At 35.3% G+C, this 17196-nt stretch overlaps 4 protein-coding genes across 5 annotated transcripts; 2 read left to right on the top strand and 2 right to left on the bottom strand.

The window, feature by feature from the left end:
* Positions 1–1391: 1391 nt before the first annotated feature.
* Positions 1392–3676, bottom strand: LOC149702823 (uncharacterized). Its single transcript, XM_089867153.1, has 4 exons — positions 3668–3676; positions 3264–3590; positions 2176–2228; positions 1392–1641 (listed from the first exon to the last, which is right to left on the bottom strand). The coding sequence occupies exons 1-4, from the start codon at positions 3674–3676 to the stop codon at positions 1392–1394; spliced, it is 639 nt and encodes a 212-aa protein (XP_089723279.1).
* Positions 3677–5598: 1922 nt separating this feature from the next.
* Positions 5599–7035, top strand: LOC149702822 (nicotinamide N-methyltransferase-like). The gene is made up of 3 exons (XM_089865796.1): positions 5599–5778; positions 5847–6060; positions 6535–7035. The coding sequence occupies exons 1-3, from the start codon at positions 5634–5636 to the stop codon at positions 6968–6970; spliced, it is 795 nt and encodes a 264-aa protein (XP_089721922.1). The 5' UTR covers positions 5599–5633; the 3' UTR covers positions 6971–7035.
* A 1727-nt stretch (positions 7036–8762) lies between these two features.
* Positions 8763–10299, bottom strand: LOC149702821 (uncharacterized). Of its 2 annotated transcripts, XM_089866724.1 has the most exons (6): positions 10166–10299; positions 9986–10092; positions 9767–9925; positions 9628–9696; positions 9358–9564; positions 8763–9292 (listed from the first exon to the last, which is right to left on the bottom strand). In XM_089866724.1, exons 4-6 carry the CDS (start codon positions 9631–9633, stop codon positions 8861–8863), a joined length of 645 nt encoding a protein of 214 aa, XP_089722850.1. In that variant the 5' UTR covers positions 9634–9696; positions 9767–9925; positions 9986–10092; positions 10166–10299; the 3' UTR covers positions 8763–8860. The 2 variants fall into 2 exon arrangements, with proteins under 2 accessions (XP_089722850.1, XP_089722849.1); XM_089866723.1 differs by having other exon boundaries at positions 9986–10297.
* Positions 10213–16372, top strand: LOC149702820 (adult-specific rigid cuticular protein 15.7-like). The gene is made up of 6 exons (XM_089867152.1): positions 10213–10222; positions 12454–12479; positions 15269–15388; positions 15794–15836; positions 15910–16046; positions 16124–16372. The coding sequence occupies exons 1-6, from the start codon at positions 10213–10215 to the stop codon at positions 16370–16372; spliced, it is 585 nt and encodes a 194-aa protein (XP_089723278.1).
* Positions 16373–17196: the final 824 nt, after the last annotated feature.

Here is a 17196-nt window from a genome sequence, read left to right as displayed (position 1 = left end):
TATAGCAGACTTATCACGAACACCCTGTATATATTAAAGGTAGAAGCATGAGTGAATCATGTACTAGCTCCCTATAAGTTACTCAGTCACACTGGCCTAATGTATCCAGCATTTTCTTCCGAATAGTCGAGAGGAGGGGAGGCGGGTGAGAGTGATAATAGACGGCGCCCTCTCTTATGGCTTTGAAATTAATATATCGTGAACTTGAAGTGACGATAGTTCCAAATGGTATTAACGGCTTTGGAGGTTTTGGTTTCTTTTCCTTATTTAAAAATAATTTAGGTTTCACAACAGTCTTCGATTAAAAATGGGTTGGGTCTTTCTTTAAGTTCTATTAGTTCTTTAGACGCATTATTAAAAAGTTCAATAAGGTTTTCGAGATGACTACTAAGTTGTTGTTTAGCTCCTATTCTTTGATAAAGTTTGGTTCTCTCACCATAAATAGCCTCTGAACGTTGCCTACGGAATAAAAATTCATATTCCCTTGGCAACGCTCTGAATTTAAATGAGTAGCTTAATTTCAAAGATAAAATACGACTGAACCGTCCGCAAACAATCACAACATTTCTAAAACGTCGTCTACTTATACTAACTACCTTTCAGTTCGAAGTTTCATTGGTTTATACCCTTTTCCGTTTTTTACCGGAAATACGTAAGCGCCGAGAGTAGTGTTATTTTCTCTCACTGGGGGTCGCATATAGGTAACACTTTTTTTGGCGGGAAGAAAATGCTGGATACATTAGGCCAGTGTGGCTGAGTAACTTATAGGGAGCTAGTATATGATTCACTCATGGTAGAAGCCATAACCTTTTCAAGTTTTAAGTAAAATGATGATTTTTGTAATAAATTCTAAAATTTAATGAAAAATGGTATAATTCAAATTAGGGTTTTGAGATTATTTTCAATTATTTTCATATGTCATAATCAGAAAGTGTGGATCGAGCTTTTGTATATTTTGTAAGAATCTCTATTAACCCTTTCAAACCAAATATAAAGGTGCAGTTGAAGACTATAGCACCACATCGTTGAAATATTTATATTCAATATTATAGTAATTCATCAATAGTTTAAGGTTTTAAATAATTATTTTATTTCAAAAAATATAAAGGACCCTGTATATTCCAGTTTTGTACAAAATATGGTTATTTAATTCAGCCTAAAAGTGTACATACGGTATTAACTACACTATATATTGTATAAAAAACTATACGAAAGAGGATTAAGATACTAGCACAATAAAACTATATAAATAAGTTAATCGTTGGCTTCTTCAAAAATTTCTCGTTAATTTTAGTCCTCGTTTTGCGCACAGACTTCAGACGGGTGAATTATTTTTAATTATGAAAATGATGTTTTTTCGAAACTATATGAGCTTTAATTTGATCCGTGATTTAATCAAATTCATTTTTCCCCGATATTTGATCGTAAGTGTATGGATTTGCAACCGCGACTGGTTTTCCCTTGTTAATGGTGGTCGATGCGGGATCTAAAACTTCGAAACCTGGTTCGTTGGTTTGAATATCAGCTCTGAAACCATCTTTATCGGCAATGTAAGACACAATGCGAATGCGACCGTCTACGTCACGAAGGCCGTAATATCCTTGTACTCTTCCGGTTTCATCACCAATTTCTTTGCGAAAACTGTAAGAACAAGATTTTTAAATGATTAATTAAACTAATTAGTTAAAAAGCCGAGTGTTTTTTTTATTATGAATGATGTATCAAGATTGTTGAAAATTTATTTCAAGTTTTCCTCAAATCTCTTACTGTCTCTGGAAACGTGAATTTTGAAAGTTAATTACCTTGATTTGTAAAATTAAAGTAAAATTTCATGAGATATAATTATTTTTTGTAATTCATGATACCCTCATGTATCTTGTATATTAAAATCTTATACTTCAAAATTACGTATTTTTGAAAATAATTAGGCTTGATAAACGTTTAAAATGGTATTGGTAGTTTCTTAGTGTAAAATTCCCTAAAATTGTACTTAAGTATCGAGATAAGAGATATTCAAACGAGCTAAATCTCTATTTTTAAATGCGGTTCTTTCTAATTTAATCTAAATACGAATCCAAAATTAAGTTGGGACCCATTTTGACTGATTTCCTCTAAAGTTGAACCATATCCCGAATTTGAAGAATGTTAATTAAATACAAGTTACAAAATACTTACGAGCCACCTGAAGAGTGGTCCTCGACAAAACCAAAGGCATAACGACCTTCTGACTGAAAATAAATAAAACAAAACACGTTTCTAATCAAGCATTCATAAATATCGAAAAATATCAAGGAAAAACAATGTCATCTTCACTGTCAAATATTTATTCGTAATTGTAATCACAGACGTGGCGTGGTTATTTAATAAAATGCTTTTGAAACAAATGCTTCAACACATGAACCGTAAGATACTGTTCGGACCAAATCTCTATATTGTGAAAATGCACATTGTTTAATCTTTAATAATTCCGGTCAAGACTTATTGGCGCGTCCCGTACGAGATCAAAATCACCAAGAGTGCGTCAAGTCATCTAGAACAAATCGCTGACCCTCAAGCCAAGTAATGATTCTTGCTTAATATTCGATTTGACAAACGCAAAATTTAATTGGTTTGATGATCCGAAAACTTATAATGAATTTGCATACTATAGAGGTAGTTAGAGAAGAGTTATTCCACATAAATGGGTTCCATATGTACTGACAAATGCTCTAATGCCATAACTCTATCAATAAATCAATTGAAAAAATAGCCACTTCGCAAGGTTTTAACTAGTGTAATTTCCGGTTGGCTCAATACTACTGTCTCTGTCTCGAGGCTCACTTTTAAAACTCAATTTTGCAATGCTAATTTAAATGCAAATAGTGCAGTTCAACATATAAATCAATAGCTACGGTGGTAGGGTCTCTATGTGTTGCACAAAGAATCCATTAAAATACTATAATAATAATAATAATATAATGTAATAATTTAGCAATTATTAGAGCTCCTGTGGCCGAGTGGGAGCTTGGGAGTAGCTTTCAAACTAAGAATATTATGTCATTTAATTTAGTTGCAAAACCTAATGACGTTTTCTTGTTAATGTATACGCTAAGGGGCAGAGAATCAATGGAAAGCCGTTTCACAACTTGACACACTCAAAAGGCACCAGTACAGTTCCGCGTAAAATACATAACCAGTATCAACAAAACTAGTCTTCAATCTATGTTTGATGGAAGACTTCGGTTGTGACTGGTTACCTTAACACTACTTATCTAACTACTTACATCTTCGGCCTTAAACTGTTTGCTCTCTCCTTGTTCATTGGCATAATCAGGTTTCAATGGGGCTCTGCGTACGGGGGCTAATGGTACTTCAACGGGTACTGAGTCGTCCATCTCAGGTGCTGCAGCCAAGACCATATCTTGAGGAGTCTCACTCATGTCCGATTCGGTCGTTTGCAAGGCCCTTAGATTTTGCATTGAAACTGGAGTTGGTAATGGAGTAGGTTCCGTTAAGGGCAACGGTGTTGGTGATGTAGACATTTCCTCGCCATTGGCAAAGAAATCGAGGAACATTAACGACACGACAACCGATAGTGTAAATATAAAAACCTGAGAGAAAATTTCATTTTTATTAGAAAATGGACGCGGTTACTTGTAAAATAATGCAGGGATATTTCAGGGCTTACCTTAGACATGACTGGGGGTTTTATGGAAGTACTCAAAGAGTTTGGTAACTTCCAAGAACGGTGACAAGGAGTAAGGTTTTGTTCGGGCGCGTTTGCTTTATATAAGAGCAGCTTTAATTCATCCAGAATAATCCATCTCAAGAACGTTTCTTAAGCCAGAGCCAAATTCTTTTTTTTTTCTCTTTTAGTATATCCTAAATAATCCCCTTACCGAAACATAATTGAGAAATGTGGCGGAAATCCCCTTTGTTTGGTCGTGGGTGGTTGTAGGTAAAGCGAGGTTAAAGCCATTGTCTTTGGCGTTTACATTCGCTTCAAATCAACGCGTTTTAGCGAACGCCTCGACCATAATATTTGACTAAAATGAGTCTGACATTTGTGGCCCTTTGTTTACACCCGTGTAACGGTAAATTTTTCTTTGTACACCTTTGTCAGAAGGCGTGGTTTAATCAATACATTATTAGCCCTGATTATATCATTATGTGTTTTTGCTTTCATTTCCCTTAATGTGTTTAATTTAAAGTAAAATGAGTTTTACGTTCTTAATGACGACACATGATAAGTCGTTTTCTTGTCTGAGTCATTAATGTTTGAGGAATAATTAATATGATAAAACTAACAGATACATTCTAAGTTTTTGATGAACCCATAGATACTACTGAGGCAGGAAGTAACTATGTATTTACGACCATTTAATTAAGTTAGCATTGTCTTGTTCTTAATTAAATTTAATGGGCCATCCGTAAAATACTCTAATCTTAACTTCAAAACAGTGTCCCTTGTGGCAAAATGGAGATAGCACATTTCGACTGAAAATCGCTCAAAGAACATCTCCCTAAATATTGGCAAACTTATCAGAAACACCATGTCTAATAATAATCAAGATTATAATAATGTTCTGAGACATTCCTCTTATGACATCAGTAAGTACCCCTTAACATAGTTTTTCCAAATCTGCAGTCATCTTGGGTAATGGCCGATTTGACTGACTTCAACAATACCGACTCATTATAACCCGTTGATGAGCTTTATGGAGTTTGATTTCAATATCTTGTCAGAAATTAAATTAAAACACCTTAACGGAATAGCGTTTGCACATTTAACTTCTTAGCAGGGAAAACTCTGTTCCTTTTTCAGACATTGGTACAAAATTTGAGCGTGAGATGTAAGATCATTTCGGTTTAAGAAAAAGGAATAGATAGAAAACTGTAAACCTTATTTTTTTAAACTTTAGCGTGCGTCAGTCATAATGGGTGTGGTTACATAAAATTCTTTGAGATTCTGTTTCGAACGGTACATTAAAAATATTCCTTAGACTTGTATTTATAAGAAACTCCGAAACGGAGTGAAAAACCCGGGCAAAAATTTAACCTTGAAAACAGAAAACCTTGAAGCGATCTTAAGTTTAAGGATCCTTTTCTTTATAACGGTACTTTCTTACTTCATTTGCATAAAAACTTATATAAACCATATCTTTTTTTTTTAAAGCTAAAATCAAGTAAATGGCATATACATTTCAAAATCAACTATTTTGAATCACACCGAGGATATACGTGAATGAAATAATAAAATACGAAACCAGTTTGAAAATTTAAAGTATCTTGACGAAATGGCGTGTTTTCTACTGATAATTTCATTTAGAAACGTCAGAGCATCAAAAAAATAAAAACTTGGATGCGAAAGGAACATTATATTCAGGGTTACGAGAAATTAAGTATCGACATATCGTTTGGGACATTACTGTATGTCTTCAACAACAGACTAATTATTATATTGCGAGTAGAAAACATGAGTGTAGGGGCATTTCGACCACTGAAATGCCAAAAGGCAACTCTAGATGGAGTCAAAGAGCCATAATTACACATGAAGCAAAAATTTACGAGTCACGAGGAAATTTTTGCGAATCAAACTTTAGTAGAAGAACACAGATATCGAGTTAGGCGTTAAATGACTTTAATCCTTTAAAATGTCGAGGATGGTAATCGACGACAAAGTGAGAGAAAAATACGATAAAAATTTCGATCCCAAGCACTTCATAGAGACATTTTACGAGGAACTTCAACCTTATGACAAAGTGACACTTGAAAAGTTGCAAGAAGCCTTTACTCCAGGTTTGAACATAAGTATAAAGTCTTAACAATTTAACTTTAATTCTAACTTGAAAAATTTAAACGTCAAGGTAAACTTCAAGGTTCAATAAAAAGATTCATAGATATTGGATGTGGGCCAGTACCACACCGATTAAGTGCGGCGAGTAAGATATGCGACACTTTGTACTACAGTGATTACAGCGCCATAAACCGCCAAGCTATCGAGGATTGGTTGAGACGAACAGTCCCTGATCCTAGATTTAATAATGTCTTTCAATACTGTGCAAAATTGGAAGGTTTCGGGTAAGATAAAGATCCTAATGATTTGAAGGGACAAGAGACCATTCCATAAGCCTCTTTGATGCAACACAGGGGGTAGGAAAGTTTCAGTACAAGGGGATTGACTCATAGCCGTGTCTGCGCACTCTCTGGATTCAAAACGTCTAGAGCGCAGGCGCGGAAAAGCGAAATGGAAGGCAGTGTTTACACCCTTTTCTTTACCTCTTAGTTGCATCGAAGAGGCTTATTAAATGCAGAGACGCAAAAACACAAGAGGTAATGCCGAAATCTTTGGTTTATTCCCCTTATGCCAAGAGGTAACGACGAACGAGCCCGAATTCACTACACGTGGAAGGCTAGCCCATTCACGGTGCTTTTTGCGTGATGGAATTAACCCAAGATGGCGGCCACTCCTCCTGTTTGTTTTGCATCTCTGCAGGAAGTAATGGAATGGTCTATCACAAATACAAAGGCTCTTAATACGTCATTTTCCAACAGGAATTTAGAGCAAGGAGCGATTGAAATTGAAAATCGAATCAAATCAAAGGTCAAAGGGGTACTTCCGGTAAATGTATTAAACCCTGAACCATTAGGGGTCCTTGACCACCTCTTTGACGTGGCGTTCACTGGAGGGTGTTTGGAAGCGGCTTGCGATTCGTACGATTCTTATGTCAAGGCGCTTATGAACATTGGTTCTATCTTGAGACCTGGTGGATACCTTTTGATACTGGGCTTCACTAACGGAGATTTCTACACTGTCAACGATATCGAATTTCCATCTTTTAATCAAAACGTTGAAACGGTCGCGAAAGCTTTGACCGATGCTGCGTTTAAGATTTTAGAAGTGGGTCCAGGAATCATAGTGGAAAAAGATGAATATTTAACGGACAGCAATGCAACTGGTACACTTAACGCATTGGCTCAAAAAATTTAATCAGTTTAATTCATTGTCTTAAGACCTCCACTTATATAATGTATGAATTTGTAAAATGTTTAAAATACTCGTGAAAAATTAAATGATGAATGTTTCTTTGATATTGAAATTATTTTTCTTATCTAAGTTCATTATAAAGGCTTACAATTTCGCCATACGGTAAGGATACCTTAGATAAGGTAACCTTTTAGTTAAGTATTTTCCCAGTAAAACAATAATCTATAATGATTGAATAAATAAAAATTAACGATACCCTTTGATTCCATTATACAAGATGGCAAAACTTCGTTGCGCAAAACGTCTACAGTTTTCAAAATGGCGACTTTCATTTACACCACTATTTCGCACACGCACAGTGAAACCGACTACATCAAGCAACACGTTGTACTTCAAAAATTCTATAAGCAAATGGACGATCGTGAAGTAAATAATTCATCATCCGAAATCATGCAAATGGACGATCGTGAAGAAAATAATTCATCAGCCGAAATCAAGCAAACGTCCTCAAACATTTGTACATATAATTCGAATTAAACCTTAGTCCGCCACATTTTGAGCACCCTCTAACTACTATTCATTTCTTAGCTTAAAAGGGGAGTATCATATTTTACCACCGATAACTGACCTTTGCTCATCCGCAAATCGTGCACTGCGCATGCTCAGTAGGACTTGATTAAAAAGATCTAACAGGAGAATTCTATGCAAGGCTACTACACTTTTTAAAGATCTTTTAAAGAATGCTAAAAAATATTTTTTACTAAATAGTAGGCCCTGAATACGTATTGAAAACACAAAGCGTTGGTCGCTAATTTGTCACTCACATTACCTTTACTTTTATTATAAAAACAGATTTAGGCTTAGAAGCCAACTTTAAATATATATATATATATATATATAAAATTACTGGAGATATATTGGTGGAAGTTTATTAATGATTTTGATATTATTTTATCCAAACAAATCGATTAAATATTGGTTACCAGCCCATTTCATTATCCCTTTAACAAGTCAAGTAAAGTTAAGCAGGCTAAAAATTTCATTTAGTTATTAAAATAATATAGAATATGATAAGTTCTAAACCTTAATAAAAATGCTGCCAAATATCACCAGTTTTATATTTATTCCACTTGCAATTTTAACCCACTTAATGCATGAAGCGGAAAAACTAAATATACTTTCCCTCTCTACATCAAAGGGAAGAACGTTTCCTCTAAATGAATTTTGTGGTGAAACTGGTTTACGTTCTTAGCGACTTTAAGCGGAACGATTTCAAACTGATGGCATATTTTACGAAAAGTTCGGCTTATTTCCGCTTGGTTTCATTCCAGGTTTCATAAATTAAAACCGGGACTTTCAAAAATCGGTGACTTTTTGACATTTGTCTATCAGAATAGACATTGACCGTTATCGACTGCCTATCAATGTCAAGCGTACATGGATTAGGGATTAAGCGTAATAATAGAGCTGTTTATAAAATTTACATGTAGTTAAAAATGCAGCGTTTACACCAAATGAGGCAAAATGTGACTGTAAATATAGTAAAGCCCCAGTTAAATTTGGGATTTTTTGTAGTTTTGAAGTTACTTTCTTTTTTTACTTTCACTAATCTCTTGATATTTTACTGAGAGCTATGTTGAAGGGTTTCTAATTATCGTGCAAAGTTTCAAAGTTTTATAACAGCTTTCCCCCAAATTTTTTCTGTGTAAGCAGAACCTATTTAGTATGTACTGTTATAACGACTATAATTCGTAGGTTTACGTAGGATTATCATCATTGAGAAGATTATAATTATGAAACAATAAAATACTTTAATATCTAATCAATTAAGAATAGATTGGAAAACATTGTACAATAGCGAGGTCTGGTGTTGGTTTCGAACACTATTAGCATTTAGTAGTATCGGAGACCGAGTGGGAGTCCAGCAGCGGCGTAATGGCTGAGACCGTGATGGGCCAATGGAAGTCCAGCGGCGTAATGGCTGAGTCCATGGTGAGCCAATGGAAGTCCAGCGGCGTAGTGGCTGACACCGTGAGCCAAAGGATAACCAGCGGCGGCGTAATGTGAAAGAGCTGGGGCAGCGTAAGAGGCAACGGCGGCTGGGGCAGCGTAGGTGGCAACGGCAGCTGGGGCAGCGTAGGTGGCGACGGCGGCGGTTGGTGCAACTACCAATCCCTTGTTGACGGTGGTGTGAGCAGCATCTTGAAGGGTAACTCCGACTCCGGGTTCGTTGGACTTGATGTCAGCGCGGTAACCAGCGGCGTCAGCAACGTAGGACACAATGCGTTGACGACCATCGGCATCAGTAAGACCATAAGAACCAGCCTGAATTGAACGCAGTTTGTTAACTACTTTAATTTAACTTTTATTTATAACTAACTCATGAATACCTTGTTTCCGAAAGCATCTCCGACTTCTTTGCGGAAGGTACCACCACCCAAATGTCCTTCGTTGTAACCGAATGAGTATTGTCCAAGACTGTCTTGGGATCTGTGTTGGATGCTAGTGCCAGTGTGGGCCAAAGCTGGAACAATACCGGAGTAGGAGACAACTCCAGCGTTGGATACAGCCACGAGGGCGAAAAGAGCGATGAAAGCCTGTTGAATATTTCAACCACAGTTAATTCAACGAAGACTCTAAGAAATTAACAAATCTCTTACCTTCATGTTAGTTGATGTTCTTAGTCGAGGACACGAACCAAAAGTGATTTAACATTACCGTTACCGGCTCTTTTATAGTAAAACCATCTCGACATTAAAATTAAGGCGTTTTCTCATCTAGTAAACTCATCAAGCGTACTTTTCTTCTGTTAAAATGGACTTGGAGTATCCCGGACATTGTTTATTCGTTTTAAGATGGGTAATAGCGTTGAAGGCTTTATACGGTTTTATTTACATTTATTTTTCGCTTGTCAACGTTCATCTTTTGTCCATGGACATACACTGTACCACCTTAAAACTAAAATACAGGGAGGTGTGTCGGTTTCAGGGGTGCAAGGTCGAGGTAAATGGGTGTTACCTCTTACGTGGCGTGATGTAGAGCGAACTCTTTCTGATGGGAACAGTTATAATTGGTTAAAAGCATTCGCATTGAATCCCTTGCGGGGATAACTATAACCTTGGTCTCTAGACAAGGGTTAAGATACGTTAAATGAGGTACTGTTCCTAAGATGTAGCCTTTGTAGAAACCACTTTTTACCAAAAATGGTTTTTATATGGTTAGGCGCTTTTTATTTCCATAAAAAAATGGGCGTTGGTTCGTGACGTCTAGCTGACTGATATCTTTTAGCCAAGTGGCGCCCTAACGGGAATGTACCGGGTAACACGTGATAAGGTTTAGTAGAGAGAAGAATAAGAATGCACTCTGAAATTTGGAAGATTGTTACGTAAGGATACATCGGTGGCCTGTCAACTTTCACGATAAGGATTTAGAAGCTCTCGACGTAGCGTGACAACTTGACAGTGATCTATGTTTTCAAATGGATGTCCTTAATGTTTCTTAGCTTCGAAACAAATATTAACCCATTTGGTATATGAATTCCATTCCCTATTTTTTATGCCATGATTTGTAGGGTATATACTTTTGGAAATTGATAAAGGTTTCAAGGTGGTTTATCAAAAAACATCTTTGACTCCATTCATGACATTTAACTATGTCATTGGTGAATATATGGAATTGGACATGATAATGTGCGCCTGTATTGAGCCCATGTAGTTTCTATTTAATTACCTTTCTAGATGAAGATTTTTTAAAATATATCTTAATGCACTGACGATGCACAGGATTAGAATCCAAAACAACCTACCCCCTCTCCAAAAAACCCCAGGGGCTTTACCAACCATAATAAAACCCATAACTAAAATCTTCAAATTTGATGAATTTAAATGCTAAAATAATTTATTTTCAGATATAGTTTAGAATATGCATTGTTTCAACATATCTAATATTATTTGTTACTTTTTATTAAACTTTAAGCAGTGACTTTTGAATGACAATTACTACAATTCGCGAAACTGCTAAATATAAAAACCCAATAAAACTAAGAAAAAAAACCAATAAACCTTAGAAAAACCCCAATAAAACTAAGAAAAAACCATTAAAACCCGGTGGACTGGGCTTTTATAATAAAAACCTCGTTTCTTCTTCATGGTGATTTACACTATCAATGTAAAGCCTCATGAATTGCTGTTTTAAAAAATCATTCTTCATTTTATTTTTGCAGTTGCTTTGTCTAACATCCTGATGAGACCATACACAATTAAAATCATAAATACAGACTGTGTTTAAATTAAGAGTAAAGTACATAAACCTTAGCCAATAGCCTCACCACGCCAAATTATATCAATTAAAAAAAATCTCTCGAGACACAATGACACGCAAAACCAAAACATAATTAATCAAATTATAAGAAAAACCCACGGGAACCACTCCCTACATTGTTTCTCTGCCACAGCCCCACCAAAGAAAAAAGTGTAAAATTAAAGACACTGGCTATTCATACACATCCGATCGATCCATATCAGTCGCAAATATTTAATTTTTCAATTTATTATAAGAACAATCCCCTTTCATTAAAGATAGTCCTTAAGAAAAAGAACAATGAAAAGAAAAAAATCTCAAAAACAGCTAGATATATATAAGTATAGTATACCGTAAGTGCAAGGCCGAGGGCATAATAGCCCAACGCTTCGGGCAAGGTCGTACGAAAGGGATAAAAACACATCTCGTTGGAAGAATATTATAATAAAAAATCCCTGCAATTACTATACTATATTCAACTAACAAGGTCATGGCGAGATGGTGCTTAAAGGGATACTGTACTTTATTATACCGTTATTTTTAATCACTTGGTACTTTTGGAATAAATAAAGTAATAACTATCATACTTAAGAAAAGAAAACCATCTCTGTAGGAGCAAGAAGTTATATCAGTATCTCAGAGAGAAGGTATAAGATGCCTTTGTATTCGCGCGCCATAGTCCCAGTCCCCCTTTCAAAATACAAGGGGGGACGTAAAAGGAGGCGCCGGGCTATTTCGCCTCTCCTCAGTCGGAAAATACGTAATTTTCGTCATTGGCATCGCGCTGACGTGAGTTTTTAAGATCCAATGAGATGCTGGTTGTAATTTAGAGGCTGGGATTAACTCCGGACCTACGTTTGGACTGGAGATAAAGCTGGAAATCTGGCGAATTTATACCTTCTCTCTGAGATACTAGATATAACTTCTTGGTAGGACTTAATCAGGGTTCGTAACAACTTTTGGAAAGCCGATTTCCCTGAGTTTTCCCGAGTTTTTTTCTTATATACTTACTTGAGTTTTCCTGGTTTTTTTTCAAGTATAATTCCAGGTTTTTTCCCATATATGGAGTATTAACAACAGGAGTGGTTTTTGATACATGAAACAACCCTTTCAGAGCAAACCTACTAAACCTCACAAAATTCCCAGAGTTTACACCGAGTTCTTTGTCAATTATTTATTTCCCTGAGATTTCCATGTTTTCCCTGCTTTCCAGGTTTGTACAAACTCCGTAAATGTAGGAAGATCACATTAAAATCAAATGAAAAACGTTTAAAGCTGAAAGTTTTTCTTAATTTTTTGAAAACATTGCGGGTAATCAAAACTTGCACTGCTTTTGAGTTTGCTTCAAACCGAACATATTATATCAAAGGTCAAGAACTAAGCAAAATGATGGTGCAGTCTTTGAAAAGCTTTTGACTTTTCTTAGTAACGAGTTCTAAGCGAACTGCAAAATCTTCCACAAAAAGAGCCCTTCATCTTTGACTATTCTTGCACTTAGCTTGCCTAGAGTGTAATTTACCCTCTGACTTGGTTCTTGGCCTTAATGGAGGCCAGTTTAGCCTCGAAATTTTTCACTTAAAGCATCACTGAAATTTATTAATTTTAGATGACTTTATTAATTGAATAATTATGACGAAATCTTATATACGCATAATTTAACAGTCCTTGTCGATTAAATATAGCTTAATCGGAGAATTCACAAACCCTTTAAAAGCATTAAATATTTTATCTCACTGATGTAGCGTCTATTAACGAAGGGATTCGAAATAGGACCACACCTAAGCCCCGGGACATGCTAGGGTAAAACGTCTTAGAAATAATATATTCCCGCAATGGCTTTTTAATGCGAAACAGTGGGGTTATGAAAAGATTGCTTAGAGATCAACTTATGGACAATTTTTTTTTCTTCTTCTACCGTATTCCATTTGACTTATTAGTTAGAGCTTCCGGGCGTTCACGATCTTGACAGTGAAGATAAGGCCCGTTTGACTGTTACGCGAATCCGAATTCAATCTCAAGGAGAATTGGGAAAAAACTTGTATAATAACTACCTTTCAATTTTTTTTTTTTTTTTTAAGTTTTATCTTTCTTATGTCATTTGTGGTTTTGGTTTCGTTGGAGACTGGGGCACCGATTTGTTTTGCATAAATTTTTAAACGAGAGGTAGAAACGTCTCGAATTTCAAATTACTATACAAATATACAGACCAGAATAAGTGGGATATAAGAGGTTTTTTTATTAATTGTTGATATAACAATTAGTGCTGGTTTTTATATATATTCAACTATGAGAAACTTGAGGCCAATTCCGATTTTCGTTTGTTTTAAGACGTTTTCTTAATTATAGCTGCTATATTCGTCTAGTCTATAAAGTTGTTATTGAAATAGGTGCATTATATATATTAAGTAATTAGTCGCTAATTGCTTTTGAAGTTCTCGTTTATTTTACCATGGTAATGTCAAGAAGGGCCCCAAGATTGCATTTCGAAATATTATATAAAGTTTCAACTAAAATTTGAAAATGGCACTTATAACGTTGTCTTAAATTGATTACAAACCGACTATAGTTTCACCGAGTGTTAGCACTAAATTCAAAATCAACGCATCTCTGTGGATCCCAATGTTGAACGTAAGTTTTACCAGAAGGGGATAATAGATGAAGGATGACACTCTGTATCCTCTTAATACTTTGGTTACGTAACATGATTCTTCCCAGGCTCACCCTTTTTGTTAACTCATCTGCTCAACAAACTTCAGATGGAATTCGCACCGTGGGGTGAATTTTATAACCGTTTGCTACTAAATGTTCAGTAATCAACCCATCACAAACCTTGATTGTCTTGACGCGAAACAAAAACGCACAAGCGCATGCGCCTTGGCAAATAGTTAAGCGCTAATAGAGTAATAATGAGGCAACTATTTATCGCGTGTGTGATTCGGTTTAGAAAATTTACTCCAAATGTTTTGATGTCGGGAAGAATCATGTTACAATTACCCCGTTTTCTGGTACACTTCTCTTGAAGAGAATTATTCTGTTTATACTGAAGTATTTTCAAATAATCTAATCAAAACATTGAAATTACCTGTCCCTTACAATCACTCTCAATCTGAGTTTAATCTTTTAAAATTGAACTTTGTTAATTGGCCAATTAGATAGTAAATCGTAAGAAACAAATACTGTAATTATCAAGTGCAAGGCCTTAATATCAATTAAGAAGGTTATCATTCATTCAAGTTTGATATCAAATTTCATTTAATTCTCCACGAAAAATTGGATAATGTAGATCAATTGATAAAATGTAATTATAGAACCAACCTCTCAATAAGGAGAATAAATGTACAAAGGACAATTAATTCTTACAAGATAAAGGAAAAAAAACTAACTTCACACCTGCGTCAGATATTTTGAACCACACTAATGAGCGGAAATTTTCGTAAGACATTGAGAAAAATATTTAATGTGAAGGTTAAATATTAATTTCAAAAAAAAAATAATAACGATTAAAAAATGTCTTAACGTACGTAAGGGGACGGTTAGCGATCATTTCTTCCTGATAACCTTTTTTATGTATAATACAAAACGTATCTCCCACCCATGGGAGTTTTTTGAAATTGTTCGTATTATCCTTGAAGAATAGAACGGATTATGCGGTCCAATAAAATCACTCAAAACACTAGCATGAATCGAAAAACCATCATTTTACCATATTCCAAGTCCACACCTTCCTGTATCAATGGGCTATAAAAAGAGCCTCATATTTTGCTTTAAAATCACTGTTTAAACCAAGTCAAACCGTCCCGAGTCAAAAAATGAAGGTACATACATCATACACCTTGTCACTTTTTCAGTAACTTGATTGAAGGAACTTGCCAGGTTTTAGCTTTTTAACGGGTGTAAATGGGACAGTTAGAATGATGTATTACAGTTTCGATTTTTAACCGTGTTCCCTTCTGAATAAGTTAATCATATTTTAATGTTTTCTTTTTCGTTTCTTTCTCACAGGCTGTCAGTGTCATCTTGCTCTCGTTGGTCGCCTACTCACAGGCTGGAGTTATTCTCAACTCTATTCCAGCTGTTGCTGTAGCCGAAACTGGGATTAGCGAGCAGACCCGGGCCCAAGATGTAATTCTTTATAGTACTTGTAGATTAAGGTTTCGATTGATTCGTTAAAAATTTCAAGTCTTTTTTGGCAATTGTGATATTTTGAAAGTTTGATCTTGAGGTATCAAGTTGATCTGATTGATCATCTAAATATTTTCCTTTTTACACTAAACTTTCAAAAATAAAGTTTTGTTAGGAAATTTGAAATATCAAGTTGATCTGATTGATCAACTAAATGTTTCCATTTCGACACTAAACTTTCAAAAACCAAGTGTTGCCAAAGAAGAAAAGTTAATTTGTTGAAACTTTTAATGAATTTTTGAGCTCTAAGATACGATAATCATGATAAAAACTGTTTTGTTTTGATCAGAATATGTTCTAATTAAGTAACTAGATTCTAATAACTTAATTTACTTTCATTCTTAGAATCTTGGAAACTACGCTTTCAGTTATGACGAAGGACACACAAGTATGTATTAATTTACCTACCATATCCTTTCTAGATGGAACATAAACTTAACCGTCATTATTTTAACCTTTAGGCGGTGGTACCTTCCGTAAAGAAGTTGGCAACTCCTTGGGCAACAAGGCTGGCAGCTACGGACTTAGAGACATCGATGGACGAGTTCGCGTTGTAAACTACGTCGCTGATGCCGCTGGTTTCCGAGTGAATATCAAGGTAAAAATTAGTCTTAAAAGCTATATGATGTCTTTTCTCTATGATTAACCATAATTGTTATTAATCGCATTACAAAGACTAACGAACCAGGAGTCGATGCTTCTCAAGATCCAGCCGATACCCTAATCAACAAGGATATTGTCGCTGTTCAAGCCGCCACTCCAATTGCTACCGCCTACTCTGCCCCAATTCTTCATCACGCCATCAACACTCCACTTTTACACGCTGCTCCATTGGGTTTCAATGGTTTCACCTTCAACACTGCCATCGCCCATCACTCCGGAGTGGCTGGAGTCCCATCCTACTCAGTCATTCGCGCTTTCTAAAACTTTTAATTGTTCCTTGATTTAAAAATAAAGATTTTATTTTAATACTGACGTCTATTTCTTTTTGTGTTTAGTTAGAATAGGTTAATAAGAAAATAATGACAGCTGCAGCAACCCATGCAGGAAGAAAATGAACTATATGCCTTTCTAATTATGAAAAATGCTTTCAATTCTATGAAATTTGGATATATTTTTTTCTCTGGGCAAGAGTTAGGGATTTAGTTGAATCTGCGATGAAGTTATAGTCATATTCACCTAGAAAATGTAATGTACTATGTGCATATCATAGGGAAAAAGTAGTCTCTGACAGTGAAGTTGAACTATTGATAACTTGTATATGTTACAAAGCCACTTTGAAGGGAGTATATAAACATAGAAAAAAATGTCTCCTATAAGACGCATGCGACCTTCAGGCAGCTTGATTTTGTAGGTAACTAGTCTCAACTTTAGTGCACATAAGTGTATCATGGTTACAAAAGGGTTAATTAGGCGATTCTCCGAAATTTTAGTCTTTGTGCTTTCTTTAAAAACCTGATTTTCAATTCAATTTTCTTTAAATTTAAAAACCGTTGATTCCGTTTAGAAATTTTAGCTCATGCAATTCAGTCAAATAATGAAGCTCGTACGACAAAAACTGAGTTACATGTTAAAAAGCGAGAGGAGGTACCGAATTTGACATAATAACTGGTTTTCTCCACATACAGAAATTGTTAATTACCTACCACGTCCATGTATATTAAAAAAAATATAAAGAAAAATTCAATTTTAACTCAATACCTTACTCAGACAGGGTAATAATGAAGGATTGAAAATAATTAGAAATT

Source organism: Phalangium opilio, unplaced genomic scaffold (genome assembly GCF_054372755.1).
Source record: "Phalangium opilio isolate 3A_F unplaced genomic scaffold, DU_Popi_V2 ptg000017l_1, whole genome shotgun sequence".
Classification (NCBI taxonomy): domain Eukaryota; kingdom Metazoa; phylum Arthropoda; class Arachnida; order Opiliones; family Phalangiidae; genus Phalangium; species Phalangium opilio.
The sequence above is the reverse complement of the archived record's forward strand: the minus strand, read 5'-3'. Positions and strand labels throughout refer to the sequence as shown.

Excerpts from the sequence above, each read along its gene's own strand:
- LOC149702823 (XM_089867153.1), bottom strand. Across the intron at positions 2,229-3,263 it reads AACAGTTTAAGGCCGAAGAT|TCAGAAGGTCGTTATGCCTT; the intron begins GTAAGTAGTTAG and ends ATTTATTTTCAG. Across the intron at positions 1,642-2,175 it reads GACCACTCTTCAGGTGGCTC|TTTTCGCAAAGAAATTGGTG; the intron begins GTAAGTATTTTG and ends TTGTTCTTACAG.
- LOC149702822 (XM_089865796.1), top strand. The coding sequence starts at position 5,634 with ATGTCGAGGATGGTAATCGACGACAAAGTGAGAGAAAAATACGATAAA. Across the intron at positions 5,779-5,846 it reads GCAAGAAGCCTTTACTCCAG|GTAAACTTCAAGGTTCAATA; the intron begins GTTTGAACATAA and ends TTAAACGTCAAG. Across the intron at positions 6,061-6,534 it reads GCAAAATTGGAAGGTTTCGG|GAATTTAGAGCAAGGAGCGA; the intron begins GTAAGATAAAGA and ends ATTTTCCAACAG.
- LOC149702821 (XM_089866724.1), bottom strand. Across the intron at positions 9,293-9,357 it reads GAGATGCTTTCGGAAACAAG|GCTGGTTCTTATGGTCTTAC; the intron begins GTATTCATGAGT and ends CGTTCAATTCAG.
- LOC149702820 (XM_089867152.1), top strand. Across the intron at positions 12,480-15,268 it reads ATGTTTTCCCTGCTTTCCAG|GCTGTCAGTGTCATCTTGCT; the intron begins GTTTGTACAAAC and ends TCTTTCTCACAG. Across the intron at positions 15,389-15,793 it reads AGCAGACCCGGGCCCAAGAT|AATCTTGGAAACTACGCTTT; the intron begins GTAATTCTTTAT and ends TTTCATTCTTAG.